This window comes from Myotis brandtii, unplaced genomic scaffold (assembly GCF_000412655.1).
Source record: "Myotis brandtii unplaced genomic scaffold, ASM41265v1 scaffold120, whole genome shotgun sequence".
Taxonomy (NCBI): Eukaryota; Metazoa; Chordata; class Mammalia; order Chiroptera; family Vespertilionidae; genus Myotis; species Myotis brandtii.
In genome coordinates, this window is record NW_005354174.1 from 412,059 (window position 1) to 426,677 (window position 14,619).

At 38.3% G+C, this 14,619-nt stretch overlaps 1 protein-coding gene across 1 annotated transcript in view; it reads left to right on the top strand.

Annotated features, from left to right (window-relative positions):
• Window positions 1–14,619, top strand: part of ACACA (acetyl-CoA carboxylase alpha) — a 208,006-nt gene that overhangs the window by 43,972 nt on the left and 149,415 nt on the right. The window contains exons 11-16 of the mRNA XM_005858538.2: window positions 2,720–2,929; window positions 5,952–6,122; window positions 7,185–7,346; window positions 7,699–7,862; window positions 12,158–12,308; window positions 13,091–13,194. Of these exons, the coding sequence (XP_005858600.2) occupies window positions 2,720–2,929; window positions 5,952–6,122; window positions 7,185–7,346; window positions 7,699–7,862; window positions 12,158–12,308; window positions 13,091–13,194 (962 nt within the window). The remainder of the gene's footprint in view (window positions 1–2,719; window positions 2,930–5,951; window positions 6,123–7,184; window positions 7,347–7,698; window positions 7,863–12,157; window positions 12,309–13,090; window positions 13,195–14,619) is intronic.

Consider the following 14,619-nt stretch of genomic DNA (forward strand, 5'->3'; position numbering starts at 1 on the left):
TGATATGTGATTTAACTCATGCTAGAATTTGTAAGTCCCCAAAATAGAGTTATTCTCTCTTATATAAAAGGCATCAGTTTTTCAGATAGCTTTTCCCTGTATGGTGGCTCATAGAACTTTCTGTGAAAAGGAAGAGTCCATGCCTTTCTATATGTTTGTGTTCCTCTTCTTCTGGTGTTACAATGTATATAGTGTGGTTAACTCCTGATCGGGATGCTCTGGGCTTGGTCAGGCCCAGACTCTCTGATTGACTTTAATTTGAAGTGACTGTGGGTTCCTGAGTTTCTACCCTGCTGGCCCAGCAGTCTATATCCTAGCCTGTGCTGCATGGCCATTGTACCAGGGCACAGGAACCTTATGGCAGGCTCATGTTCTGTGAGAACTGAGAATGGCTCAGAAAAGCTAACCTAGGGTCTCTTTCTGACTACCCATCTGATTAGCTAATTTGATGTGGCAAAACTACAGGTTGGTTGTGAAAGCCAAAGATATGTTCTCTTTTCAGAACCTTAGAGAATTGGGAGATAGGAGTCTCTTTTTCCCTGTCCTCAGAGGTACCCTCACATAATTGATTCACTCTTTTTTCTCCTATCAATACCCAGAAAGAGGTGTCATGAAAAGGCAAATTGGGACACATTCTGGCCTTTCCACTCTGCTAGCTCTCCACTTTTTCTTATTTTTCCCTGGCCACCTTTTATTTTTCCTTCTTTATTTTTTTAAAAAAAGTCATTCAGTAACAAATTTATTGCTTTCTTATCATGGGCTAGAGAGAAAAAATCTATGAAGTGGGACTCCCACGATTTAATATACTCAGTAAAGAAGGTGATAAAGGTATTTTGCTACATTACCTTATTTTGAATGTCAGAATTTGAATATTACTTGTCTTTTTCTTTACATGCCTTCTATAATAATTCCAATTTCATAGGTATTTCAGTGCCTTATGGAGTCTAAAGAAAAGGCCTTTTGCTCTTAGAAGTAAAAGAAAAAGCATGTTAATTAAAAATATATATCTTATTTTTATTTTTTATTGTTGATAGTATTACAAGATACTAAGCACAGATTCAGTAAACACTATGAGACCTGTAGGACAATTACAGAGAAAATTACATTTAAGCTTATCTGAGCAAATCTGCCACTTCATTCCACTAAAAAGAGAGAATGAAAAAAAATCTTAAAGCAGCTGGAAAAAAAAGATTAGTTTCAAAGGAGTAACAATAAGATTGATACCAGACATCTCAGTAGAAATAGTAGAAGCCAGAAAATATTGGGATGTCTTTAAAATATTGAAAGAAAATAATTGCCAGTATAGAATTCTGTATCCAGTGACAGTATGCTTCAAAATTGCAGATGACAGGTCTTTGACTACAACAATACTGTATATTCTATAATGTGAACCAGAGAGCATCTAATCTGGAGCAAGTTGTACGTTTAGCTGTTTGGAATTAATGGTAGTACTTTGCCCTTTTGTGGAATTTTTGTGTGTGTTTTCAAAATATTTTGTTCTTTACCCTTGTAATACACTGGGTGCTCATATGTTTTCATATTTATCAATTAATATCCTATATAACAGGGGTGGGAAACCCCTGGCACGCGTGCCAAACATGGCACGCCAGTAACTTTTGCTGGCACGCGAAACCCTCTCTTATCTTCCATTTACAATTTTTTTCTTAATATCGACTTTTTTATTTTTCAGATAAATTCAGTGTAGGTGCATCTTAGATAAATAAATAATTTTACATAACAAGTTATCTTAAAGACCATAGACATGGATTGACGAGAGAGGGGAAGAGCAATTTCTATGCCTCTGCCTTAACTCTCCCTGCCTTCCTAGATCCGACCAGTGTTTTGGTTTCATCCACATACGCTTGTGAATCTTTGTTCTCAGTGATGAATTTTGTTAAGTCTCATAATAGGAGTAGCCTGACGGATGAAAGTAGTAGCTCGTGCATATCTCTGAAGGTCACGAAATATAAACCTGATGTAAAATCTCTGTCATCAGTGATGCAGCAGCAAAAGTCCCACTGATAATATCAAACGGAGTCATAAAGTTTTCTGTCGGACTATCAGTGTACATGTATACATTAAAAAATAAATGTATTTTTCATCATCATATACTGTGTTTTTGTCGCTCGAATGAATTTTATTATTTCTTCAAGGTTCTTCACATACGTACACCTTAAGAGATATCAAGTAGGCGTAACATGTTCTCAAAAAATTAGGGTTGGCATGCAGAAGAATTTTGAGTCAGAGATTTTGCTGGTTTTGGCATGCACTCACAAAAAGGTTGCCCACCCCTGCTATATAATAAAAGGCTAATATGTAAATTGTCCCCTCGGGCGGGATTTTGACCCACTGGGAGTTTGACCAGGGGGCGGGGCTGGCCTGTGGCCTCTTCCCCGGGCGGCCCTTCCCCCAATTGGGCCCTCCCACCCCAATAGGGGGCGGGGCTGCTGGCCAACCTCCCGCATCCCTCCACCCCCTGCTGGGCCTCTGGACCCCACCCATGCACAAATTCGTGCACCAGGCCTCTAGTTGATCATATAACTAAGAATGCAGGCTCTTGAAAAGATGAGGACACAAACTTTATTTATTTTTGTTTCCCTACTGATTAATGTGGTCCCTGACACTTCTAGGCATCTGCCTTTGAAACTGAAGCAATTTATCAGGATAGAAAAAAAATGATCACCACTAAAAAATTGTTTTATTTTCTTTTCTAATACAGGTTCAAGCTGAAGTCCCCGGATCTCCTATATTTGTGATGAGACTAGCCAAACAATCTCGTCATCTGGAGGTGCAGATATTAGCAGATCAGTATGGCAATGCTATCTCTTTGTTTGGTCGTGATTGCTCTGTACAGCGTAGGCATCAGAAGATTATTGAAGAGGCACCTGCTGCTATTGCTACTCCAGCAGTATTCGAACATATGGAACAGGTATTAATGTGAAAAAGTCTAATTTGTGTTTTCTCACACAGAACTATACTCATTCAATTCGTATATCAATCTGAGAATAGTAGAATTTCTTGCATGGGTTCTGGATAATTGATAAGATAATATTTTTTCCCAATAAAAATAATTCTTCTGTCTTCCTCTAGGAAAGCTGCCAATGAACATTTCAAGCTCTAAGTTAGTTAACCCTTTTGGAAAAAAATCTGTGTACTATTTTGAGTAGGAATAAAGAAGAGAAATGTTTTGGGATTTTTAATCTTATCATTTGATTTTTTTAACAAGCTCATGATAAGCAGTCCCTTTTTTCAACTGATTATTGTTGATTCCTGAGACAAGTTTATTCAAATTCATTTTTTCTTTAAAGGTCCTCTAAGTATCTTTAAAGTTTATATATTCTATATTTTTGTATAGAAAAGAATCTCTCAGCAGTATTGCAGGGTCCCTTGGGAATAGTTATAGTTTAGGGGTCTAATTTCTGGAACTGGAACTCAATCTTCATCTTATTGGAGATATATTTTTATCTTTTTTCTCCTGAATTCCAAACAAGCTAAATATATGAAAGTTTATCCGTATGTGTGTGTGTGTGTGTGTGTGTGTGTATGTATATGTATGCATGCACATGTTAAGACACATTATTTAACTGGTGTAAGAGGATCTCAAAATACTGTGGCTTAAACAAGGTATAAGTTCTATTTCTTTGTCATCTTAGTTCTAGATGAGCTGGTGCCAGAGACCTAGGTTTATTGCTCTGCCATTCACTAGGAGAGGGATCAGCAAACTACAGTTCGCAAGACAAATCCAACCTGCCACCTGCTTTTGCAAGGAAAATTTTATTGGAATACAGCCATACTAATTTATGTATTATCTAGGTTGCTTTATCACTGCAGTGACGGAGTTGAGTAGTTGTGACAGAGACTATATGGCCCACAAAGCTGAAAATAATTGTTATCTGACCTTTTCCCAAAAAAGTTTGCCCACCCTTGCCCTAGGGTGTCATCATCTTCATGATTAAGCTAGCTCACAAGAGTATGTCCAACATTGTAGCCTGGGGAGGAGGGAAGAAGACAACGGAGGGCAAGCATATAAAAATATGATCTAGAAGTCCCACCAATTACTTCTGCTCACATTCCATTGTACAAAATTCAGTTATACAATCACACATAGCTATAAGGGATGTTAGGAATTGTAGTCATCAACTGGGTGGCCATATTCCTAGTTGCAATTTAGGAGATTTTATTACTTAAATGGATGAGGGAGAAAATTACTGGAGGGCAGTTAATAATCTGTGCCTCAGTCTGATCCTCTGGCTACCCATTATCCTTTCATACCCTTTTTCTCATTTTTAGAACATACTTAGCCTTTTCCCCAAAGAAGACAGCTCAAAGTCCAAGCTCTCTGAAACTCTCCATTAAATGTACAAGTGGCTTTTTGCCATGTACCCAATATACAATGGTGGAATAGAAACAGGATAAACTCCCATTTGGAAAAAAGAGGAGTGAAAATATATAGTAATCATTGATCCATAGCAGTTATCAGATCCTTCTAGGCAGGAATTCTGATGAATTCCTGCCATGTAGTGGAGTAATAATACCTCTTTAGCTCTCTGGATGCTCCTGGCTCTGGTCTCAAAGCAAATCCCTTGGCTGTCCTCCCTTAAGGCACCTGGCTTTGTTCTCTGGAAAGTTATTCCTTGTGTTGTTTTCTCTGTGACTGGGCTTTGGAGACTGTACTTCCTTTGGCAGAGCTTTCATGGCTCACTTCCTGCTGGGGCAGGATTGGGGCCACAAAGTTTATTCCAATTATCAGTCACAGGTTCTTGAAGGCCAGGTTTGTGGTTTGTTTAGAATTACAATCCCTTTAAAACTTAGTATGTTTCTGGACTATTCTCTTCCAGCCAGCTTCAGGTAGGAGTAACCACACCCAAAATTTTTAGATTCAGTAACTTTTTCTCTTTTATTTATTTATTTTATTATTTTTGTTGTTGTTTTATTTTATTTTATTTTATTATTTGAACTTTGACACTGGCGCTTTAGGGTGAAAATCTAATTTTCTGGTTTGGGGATACAAAAGTAGTTGAATTTTTCACATTCTGACTTCCTATTTTTCTTAGGGCTTAGTTGGGGTGTTGTCCACCTTGGAATTTATTGTAGGACACCACTTACCAAATGTTTTGTTATGCCTAACCAGGAGGCCACCAGCTTTCAGTCTGAAATATCTGTGCTCTAGCTACCCATTACCCTATGTGTTGTTGCTAAGCCAACAACACATTTTAATATTTTTAAATAGCAGGATTCTACCTGTATGTAATCATTTCTGTAGTAATTAGGGTGCAGGTTAAGCTGTTGTAATAAAGAGATCCAAAATATGCAACCCAGATAAGTTAGAAGTTTATTTTTTTCTTTCCATCATAAGTTGAGGTGAGCTCATGTACTGTCATGACAATGTTTCAGTCCATGGAAGTGGAACAGCCAGAATAGAGAACAAGCACTTCCTTTTTAAAACATGATTCAGGAATTAGGTATATCACTCACCAAGGCTGACATTACTTTGGTCAAAACTTAGTCACTAAGTGTAAGAGAGGTTGAGAAACCTAGTCTATAGCTGGGCAACCATGTTTTAGGAAGAATGTTAGGAATACTAAAAACCAGGGCATGGTGAAAAATCTGCCACACTGTTGTTTTTCCTGCATGTATCTATAGGGTGAGGTTGCCTGTGATCCCAAATGATGAAAAACACTGTTTTCCTTCAACTTTGAATTGAGTTTGTCATCCATGTCCAGGATTTTCTGTAATAACCAGAGGTTGAAATTCACTCTAATGCAGCGGTCGCCAACCGGTGGTCCGTGAGGTCCGAAAGGTTGATGACCGCTGCTCTAATGTGTCTAAAAGCCTTTGATGGCTCTTATAAACACTAGATATTTGAGTCAGGGAGAGGCTATATAGATAAGCAGTAGTCCACCAACTGGACAAGATGAGGTACTCATGTCTTCCCATCTTTCTTCTTTGAGTGTGCGGTGAAACTTGCCAAAATGGTTGGCTATGTGAGTGCGGGGACTGTGGAATACCTCTACAGCCAGGATGGCAGCTTCTACTTTCTGGAACTAAACCCTCGGCTACAGGTGGAGCACCCTTGTACAGAGATGGTGGCTGATGTCAATCTCCCTGCAGCACAGCTCCAGGTGAGTCACCCTGATCGTGGCTCCAAGAGTTGCCTAAAAAATGTCAGATGCCTGAAAAACTGGTTTAGCCTGTGTCTGATAAGAGAAGAGTGCCTCCTAACCGAGTCTCATCTAATGTTCATGCTATATGGGTTGTGATGTGTGGGTTGGTTTTCCTCATGTGGTACAAATCTAGGAATATTATTGTACTTTATTTTTTTAGATACGTGCCGGTGGGGGTGGTGGGGGAAAGGTAATGGCACGAGTGTGCTCCCTGGAGGTAGAGCACCTTATATTTTCTAGCCAGACACATCTGGTAAAAACTGTCATTTTAGAAAGAAACTTAAAAAAAATGCTTTACTTGTTTTAATTATAGAAAACTTTACAACTTTGTAATTGGCCTCTACTCCTTTTACTAGTGTTCTGTATTGAAGCAGTTCCACATCAGAGTGGTGGTCGGGGGTTTTCTGGGCAACGGTGTGGCAGCACCCATTTGTTTTTATAATGTTTAAAGTGCTAGCTGTCAGTATTATTTTATCCATTCAGCCCAGAAAACAAATGTTATGGGAAGCAGTAATAGCTAATGATGAAGTTTGATAGTATTTGTATCTAACATATTCTTTGCCCATATTGGAAACCCCTTCTGAGTTCCCATTAAGGACTAAAGATTGATTGATCGATCTATTTATTTATTTATTTATTTCTTACAATGGTTTATGGGGATAATTATGAGATGGACTTTTTAGCTGTATAAACTTGGATAGCCACTGATATTGACACTTCCTTTGGATATTTTTATTCTAATCCATTGATGGAGAAATAATAGAAACTCATGTCTATTGCGTTAGGAACTTGGGGACTTTTTTTAGTAGAAGTGGAGAGTATTTAGCAACGTCTGTAGTGACATTTTGTTTTAAGTAACTTAGAGTTTCTTCTTTGTTGATTTTAGAATACAGGTTATAAAAATAGAATGTTTTAGGTGGTGGTTACTAAAATGAAAAATCTTACAAGTAATCTATAGCCTCCACATTTTAAGGAAAGTAACTGTGAAAAATGAGTGATATGTGTTTTATTACCTTTCAGATTGCCATGGGGATCCCTCTGTACAGAATCAAGGATATTCGTATGATGTATGGGGTATCTCCCTGGGGTGATGCTCCCATTGATTTTGAAAATTCTGCTCATGTTCCTTGCCCAAGAGGCCACGTTATTGCTGCTCGGATCACTAGTGAAAATCCAGATGAGGTAACCTATCACTTAAAAGATTTACACTTTTCCCCCTGTGAACTTGAATATTGAAGATGGTACCTGAGGGCTATGCTTCTGAAATATTTGGGACTTCCTCTGGAGGGGGGAATTTATAGAGGTTTAATCAGAGCAGACAAAGAAGTGATCACTGCTCCCCTGGTCATTTCATCCTACTATAGTCACTATAGAGTCCTCAGTAGCATTGGACGTTGGCTCTCAAGCCTTTATGATTTTTGTGCATAATTTCTGCTTTTATGTGCAATTACCATGGAGCCTAAACAGTAAATATATAAATGTCCTCTTCCTTGGAAATATAACATGGTCTCTCACATTCTTCATTCTCTAACAGGGTTTTAAGCCCAGCTCAGGAACAGTTCAGGAACTGAATTTCCGCAGCAATAAGAATGTATGGGGTTATTTCAGTGTTGCTGCTGCAGGGGGACTTCATGAATTTGCTGATTCTCAGTTTGGTCACTGCTTTTCCTGGGGAGAAAACAGAGAGGAAGCAATTTCGTGAGTACAATAGCATTTGATTGCATTTAAAAAAACTAAATCTGTGCTAATCTTCAGTGAAGGTGTGAGTATAGGCAAGGAACCATTTAACTGCTATAAAAGTATTAATATGGACAACCTTTTTAAGAATATTTTCAATTATACTTGTATTCATGTGTGTTAAAATATGCAGTGTTTGACAGATGTTTTTCAGTTTGTTGTTCAAGCCTTTTTAAGTATTTTTGCTTTCAAGTATATATATTTTTATTTTATTATTTTATTTATTTATTTAATTTTATTATTTTATTTTATTATTTGTTTTTATTCAATTTAGAGAAAGAGGAAGGGAGAGGGAGAGATAGAAACATCCATGAGAGAGAAACATCATCAATCAGCTGCCTCCTACACGCTCCATACTGGGGATTGAGCCCGCAACCCGGGCATGTACCCTGACTGGGAATCAAACCCATGACCTCTTGGTCAACCACTGAGCCACACCACCTGGGCTCAAATATTTTTGATAAACTTATAAAGTTGATTGCTTTAAACATATCATTTTCCCATGTTGCTGTAGGGAGGTAGATTCTTGACCAAGAATTTGACATTCTATAAATCATAGAAAGACCTGTTATTAGTCATCAAACTAAAGCTGTAGCTGTAAATGTCCCATAGTCATTTAAAATAATAAACTGCTTGTTACATGCAAAGGACATAAGGCAACTGTCCCCATTGCTTATAGAAGAGACCTCATTCTGCTATGAAATATACTAGTACACACAGCTTATCCAAAGGTAACTGGTATATTGTAAGGGTTATTGGTTAATATTATATTAGACATAAACATCAAATATTAAATTAGCAATATTGCTTGCCTAAAAATAGGGCTCTAGGAGGTAATTTTGACAGTTTAGATATTTTAGAATATTTATCTAAAATTGAACTAATTTTATTTTTTGTCTATTTCCTTATATCAAGCATTTAATACCATTCCTTTGATCTTTGGACTGTATACATAAACCAGTAGTCAATAAATATTAATAATGTTGGTTTTTAATAGTGTTTTTGGAAGTAGGGAAGTCTCAGTTTTTCTCTATTTTGTCCTCTATGATTCTCCCCATTTATTCCAAACTATAAGTAGAGAGGGAGCGAGGGCTTGGGTGGAAGGGTCAAAGCGGGAGAAAATGAGCGACATCTGTAATAGTGTCAACAATAAAGACTTGCAGCCCTGGTTGGTGTGGCCCAGTGGATAGTGTGTCATTGACCCATGCACCTAAGAGTCATGGGTTCGATTCCTGGTCAAGGTCATATACCTGGGTTGCGCTTTGATCCCTGGCCCCAGTCGGGCACATGTGGGAGGCATCAAATTGATGTGTCTCTCTCACATCGATGATTCTCTCCCTCTCTCTCTCTCTCTCTCTCTCTCTCTCCCTCTTTCTCTCTTCCTCCCTCTTTCCCTTCCACTCTCTAAAATTCAATATCCTCTGGTGAGGATTAACAGTAAAAATAAAATAAAATAAAATAAATAAAATGGCTTCCTGAACGGTTGGGGGGAAATTAAAACTTTAAATAGAGTTTTTCCAAATTAAAGCAATGCTACCAGAAAAAATATTTGGTATAAAGTTGCCATCCCCCCTCCCCCTTTTTATTACAGTCATCTCTTGCTTTACCAAAGTGAAGAAGGTTTATGCTAGAGTTTGCAAATTGTAATTCAATCAAACACATGGCAGCCTTCCAAATAGTCATAGCCACACATGTGTTTGATTGGCTTACAGGGTGCTAATGTATTAAAAAATGCCAGTATTTAAAAATTGATAGATTAAATATATGGATTTCTGCCTTCTCTTTAAAAATGGGATGGTAACGACAACATAGGTTTTATGTTCCACTTGGCAAAAGTTAACTAAACCTCTGTGTGGCTTTTTCTTTTAGAGGAAACATGAATTCTCTAGTGCACACAGTCTGCCTTCTCATTTACATTCTCAGAATAAATGAGACATCCCTCTGTTGGTATTTAGGTTTATAGTCCTGTTTAGGCAGACTGCTAAGTATTTTCTATAGGACATGTCCTATCACTTGGTCCAGAAGCCTTGCTCTTTACTTCCTGACTTGCTCTGTATCCTATATAATAAAAGCCTAATATGCAAATCGACCGAATGGCAGAACAACCCGTAGAATATCTGGTGGAACAACCGGTTGCCATGATGCACAATGACCACCAGGGGGCAGATGCTCAATGCAGGAGTTGCCCCCAGCCTGCAGGCCCCAGGCTGGGGCCTCTGATTGCCCTGCTGGTCGCCCCACAGATCAGCCCTGATTGCCGGCCAAGCCTAGGGACCCTACCCATGCACGAATTTCGTGCATCATGCCTCTAGTATTTCTCTAAGGAGGTGTAAGTTAACTAGGTTAACTTTTAGCATACTAAAAATATGGTCTTTACAATAAGCTTGCTTCTTGACTTCATGCCAAAAGTTCATCCCTCAGCTCAGAGTTTGTTTCTTTCTTATTTATATCTTTTCTTACTCATAACATTCATAATATTCTTGTTCTCTAGAATAGCCCCAACCTATATTTCCAGCATTATTTCCCATACATCGTAATCTAAATACCATGAGAACAGGACCATGTCTGTTTGTTGCTGCTGTATCCTCTGAACATAGTAAGTGTTCAGTAAATGTTTATTAAATGGATGGATTTGCCACTAGTTCCTGTCCTCATACCCTTTGCTTCAATCATAATGAACACAACTCATATTTTCTTCCTTCTTTCCCTTTGTTCTTGATATTCTGTCTATTTATTCATTCACTCCATTCAAAAAAATATTTGCTGAATATATGGCAATACAACAAGGACCAAAATAGGGTCTCTGCCTTCATGGAGCTTGGGAATCCAGAGGGTGAGAGGCAAATAAACAGTTAAACACAATGTAATAAGTTGTTATCTTATGATAGTGGGATTACATAATGGTGTTACAGGAACATACAGCTAAGTCAGCTTAACTCAGTCTAGAGAGGGTCAGGGAAGGTTTCTCAGAAGGAAATGGCATCTAGACTAATATATGAAAAGTATATAGGAATAAGCTAGGCCAAAAGAGGACATAGAGAGGAAGGCAGAGATGGGAAACTAACTAATGTTCTAAGCTGAGGGATTGCCTGGACCACCGGAATAATATTCCTATCACAGTCATATTCCCAGGTATACTTTCATTCCACGTCAGATTCCACATTCTTCTTGAAATCATAGGAAGGTGGGTATTGTCCCTCCTTAGAACTCCTCCAGCACTTTGCTTATATCTCTCTCTGATGATATTCTGCCATATATTTTGAAAGTAATTACTGTATCTATATTCTCTTTCCCTTAATAGCCTAGTATGTGCCTTGGGTCTGTGAGGTGCATAATAAGTATTTGTTGAAGTAAAGACCTGTTCTGTGCAGGGCAGACACTGGGCAAAAATATACATGAAAAAAACCCCAGAGTATTTGAAATCCTGTTAAGATTAGATCATTTGACACTTGATTGGGAAGTAATAAAAGTAATGAGTGGTCATTTCACAAACATCTAAAAGGCAGCTTTAAAAAACACACCACTGTCACATGAAGTGTTAGGCTGATACCTGACTATATCTGGCCAGTTGCTTATTGTATGGAAATCTTTAAGGTATGAGAATGTGTCAAAATTCATTGAACAGTATACTTAAAAATAACTATATTTTATAATATGTAAATTATACCTCAATAAAATAAGGTGTTAGGGAGAGAAAAATTATGCTCTGATTCTAGTTAGCAATCAATAAATGAATGGAACCTAGGAAGTGAAAGCTGAGGATGGTTTGCACATAATTTGTTTTGTCCTCCATATAATGAAATGCATGTGATTTGCGGATGCACTTATGATAATATCAGTCAGAACTCATAAGTTTACTGACTTCTTGAAAATCATCCCATCTGGAATGCATGTGAATGAGCACCCTTATATTTACACCCTCATTTGTTCTTAGAGCTGTCTGTCCCTCTCCCTTCCCTTCTAAGACTCCAAAGGAATGAAACAATTCTTTAAAATGATGGAAATTTCAACACTGAAACATTTGTTGCTGAAACAGATCTGCTTTTGTTCTCTCAGAAACATGGTGGTGGCTTTGAAGGAGCTATCTATTCGGGGTGACTTTCGAACTACAGTTGAATACCTGATCAAATTGTTGGAGACCGAAAGCTTTCAGTTGCTCCCTAAGACTCCAAAGGAATGAAACAATTCTTTAAAATGATGGAAATTTCAACACTGAAACATTTGTTGCTGAAACAGATCTGCTTTTGTTCTCTCAGAAACATGGTGGTGGCTTTGAAGGAGCTATCTATTCGGGGTGACTTTCGAACTACAGTTGAATACCTGATCAAATTGTTGGAGACCGAAAGCTTTCAGTTGAATAGAATTGACACTGGCTGGCTGGACAGACTGATAGCAGAAAAAGTACAGGTGTGTATTTCTCCATTTGCACAAACAGCTTCTAGGATTGGGTTTTTATAGACTTGTGGTGTGATCAGTCTATATCACTAGATAAAATTTATCTGATTCTAATGTAAATGGTTCTTGGAAAAAACCTAGGAGTCAGTGTAATTAACACTGTAAGAGTTCTTGTGCCATGTTACACCGTCATTTTACATGTTCTAATATTTCTTTCTGGGGTATATTTGAAGAGAGGCACATAGGGATTGAGATCCTTTCTCTTTCCTCATTTGATGTTAAGTCTGGCTTAGAGTTACCAACTCTTAAATCTGTTTAACAGATGCTGATGAGAGGGGCCTCATGTGAAGCAACAGTTACTTCTTATTCCTGAATTTCAGGGCTCTTCTAAATTACCCAAGATTTTTGTTAAAATCATTACATTCAATTAAGTTATCTAAATGTCCAAATTTTGGTTATATATCATTTTTCTTTGAGATTATCAGTAGCCAAAACTCTATTCCTTTTTGAGTTTATTTCTGACAAAGGCTTGTTTTTGAGCAGCTCTTTGATTGGTTCAGTAGAAATCTTAGAGTGAAGGGAGAGTTGTTTCTCATCTCTATTCAAATGAGGCCTCTATTCAGATTCTAAAGTAAATGTGTTTGTAGCTCAAAAAATCATTTGGCAATAAGGACTCCATCCATTCTCAATGCTGGCTGTATCTTCACAGGAAATTTGAGCCCTATTTAAGTTGAGGGGCCATGGTGCCAAGTGACTGTGCTTTTTATTATCTGCCCTGTTTTTCTTCCTTTCAGGCAGAGCGACCTGACACCATGTTGGGAGTTGTGTGTGGGGCTCTCCATGTGGCTGATGTGAGCCTGCGGAATAGCGTCTCTAACTTCCTTCACTCCTTAGAAAGGTAGGCTGTGTTTCTCCTTGGCTGTGCGAGTTAATCAGTGGACCTGAAGTACAGGACTGAAGTTCAAAGACCCATTTATTCTTTTCCCTGTTTCTGGCAGCTTGTGAGTGCTACCTGTTATTCACTGACAATGGGGACAGGAAAAGGGATGTACGGATTATGACAAATTATTGTGGGACTCTACGGCGGATTCTAGAAATTAGTTTATCCTGCAGTTAGAACAGATTGCTTTTAAAAAACTAGAACCCTGTTAAAATAAACGTGCTGTCCAGTACAAGCATCAAATCTCTCTATACCCTAATGATGAAAATCTGCATGTTCTCTCTAGCATTGAGCCCTCAGATTTCACAGTTATCCAAGTCTTATGATAAATATCTTTCACTTTGTTACTCTGATGCACTAAAACCTTCAGCAGCTCACATTACCCTTATGTTCAAATCTAAATCCCTCAGTGTGACTTTTAACTCCCTATATACTTTGGCCTCTTTTTACCAGTCCAGTCTTACTAATTTCTGTTTCTGAATGTGCAATCTCTACCTAGTTAAGTGGTTTCCCTACCAGTGTACACATGTGTTTTACATAATCTCTTCTATAAGCTCCCCTGCCTTTTAATGTTATTTTCATTTATTCTTAAAACTTGTATTTTGAAATAATTTTGAACTTCTATAAGAGTTGCATGAATAGTCCAAACAACTACTATATTCTTTGCCCAGATTCACCAATTTGCATGAATTTTGAACATGAATAGTTCAAACAACTACTATATTCTTTGCCCAGATTCACCAATTATTAACAGCTTGCCTTACTTGCTCTACCACTTCTTCTCTTTATTATTATCAGAAGTCTTTCTTGATAATGTTTCCTGCTTGACAATGTACTTCCTTTTCCCCTCCACCCAGCCATGCACTACTGTTTTTTCTTTAAGACCCCAAATAAAACTCAGTTGATAGGAGTAGATTAGGGGTGTTCATTTTGGAGCCTTTCTCTTTTTTTAAGTTTTATTTATTTTTAAGAACAGGTAATACATTCACATGAGTCAAAATTCAAAAGGCACTAAAGGCATATAGTGAAAATTCTTCTTATCTCTGTTCCCTGTCCACCAGTTTCCTTCTCTGTAGTCAACCCAAGTTACCAGTTTCTTCTGTAACCTTCCAAATATTGTAAATTTATATAAACACTAGAGGCCCGGTGCACGAATTCATGCACCAGTGGAGTACCTTGGCCTGGTCTGCGGGATCAGGCCAAAACCAGCTCTCCAACATCCCCTGAGGGGTCTTGGATTGCGAGAGGGCGCAGGCCAGGCTGAGGGACCCCACCGGTACACGATTGGGGCCGGAGAGAGACCGCAGGAGGGCTCCAGGGCATGTCTGGCCCATCTCGCCCAGTCCTGATCAGTGGACCCCAGCAGCAAGCTAACCTACCAGT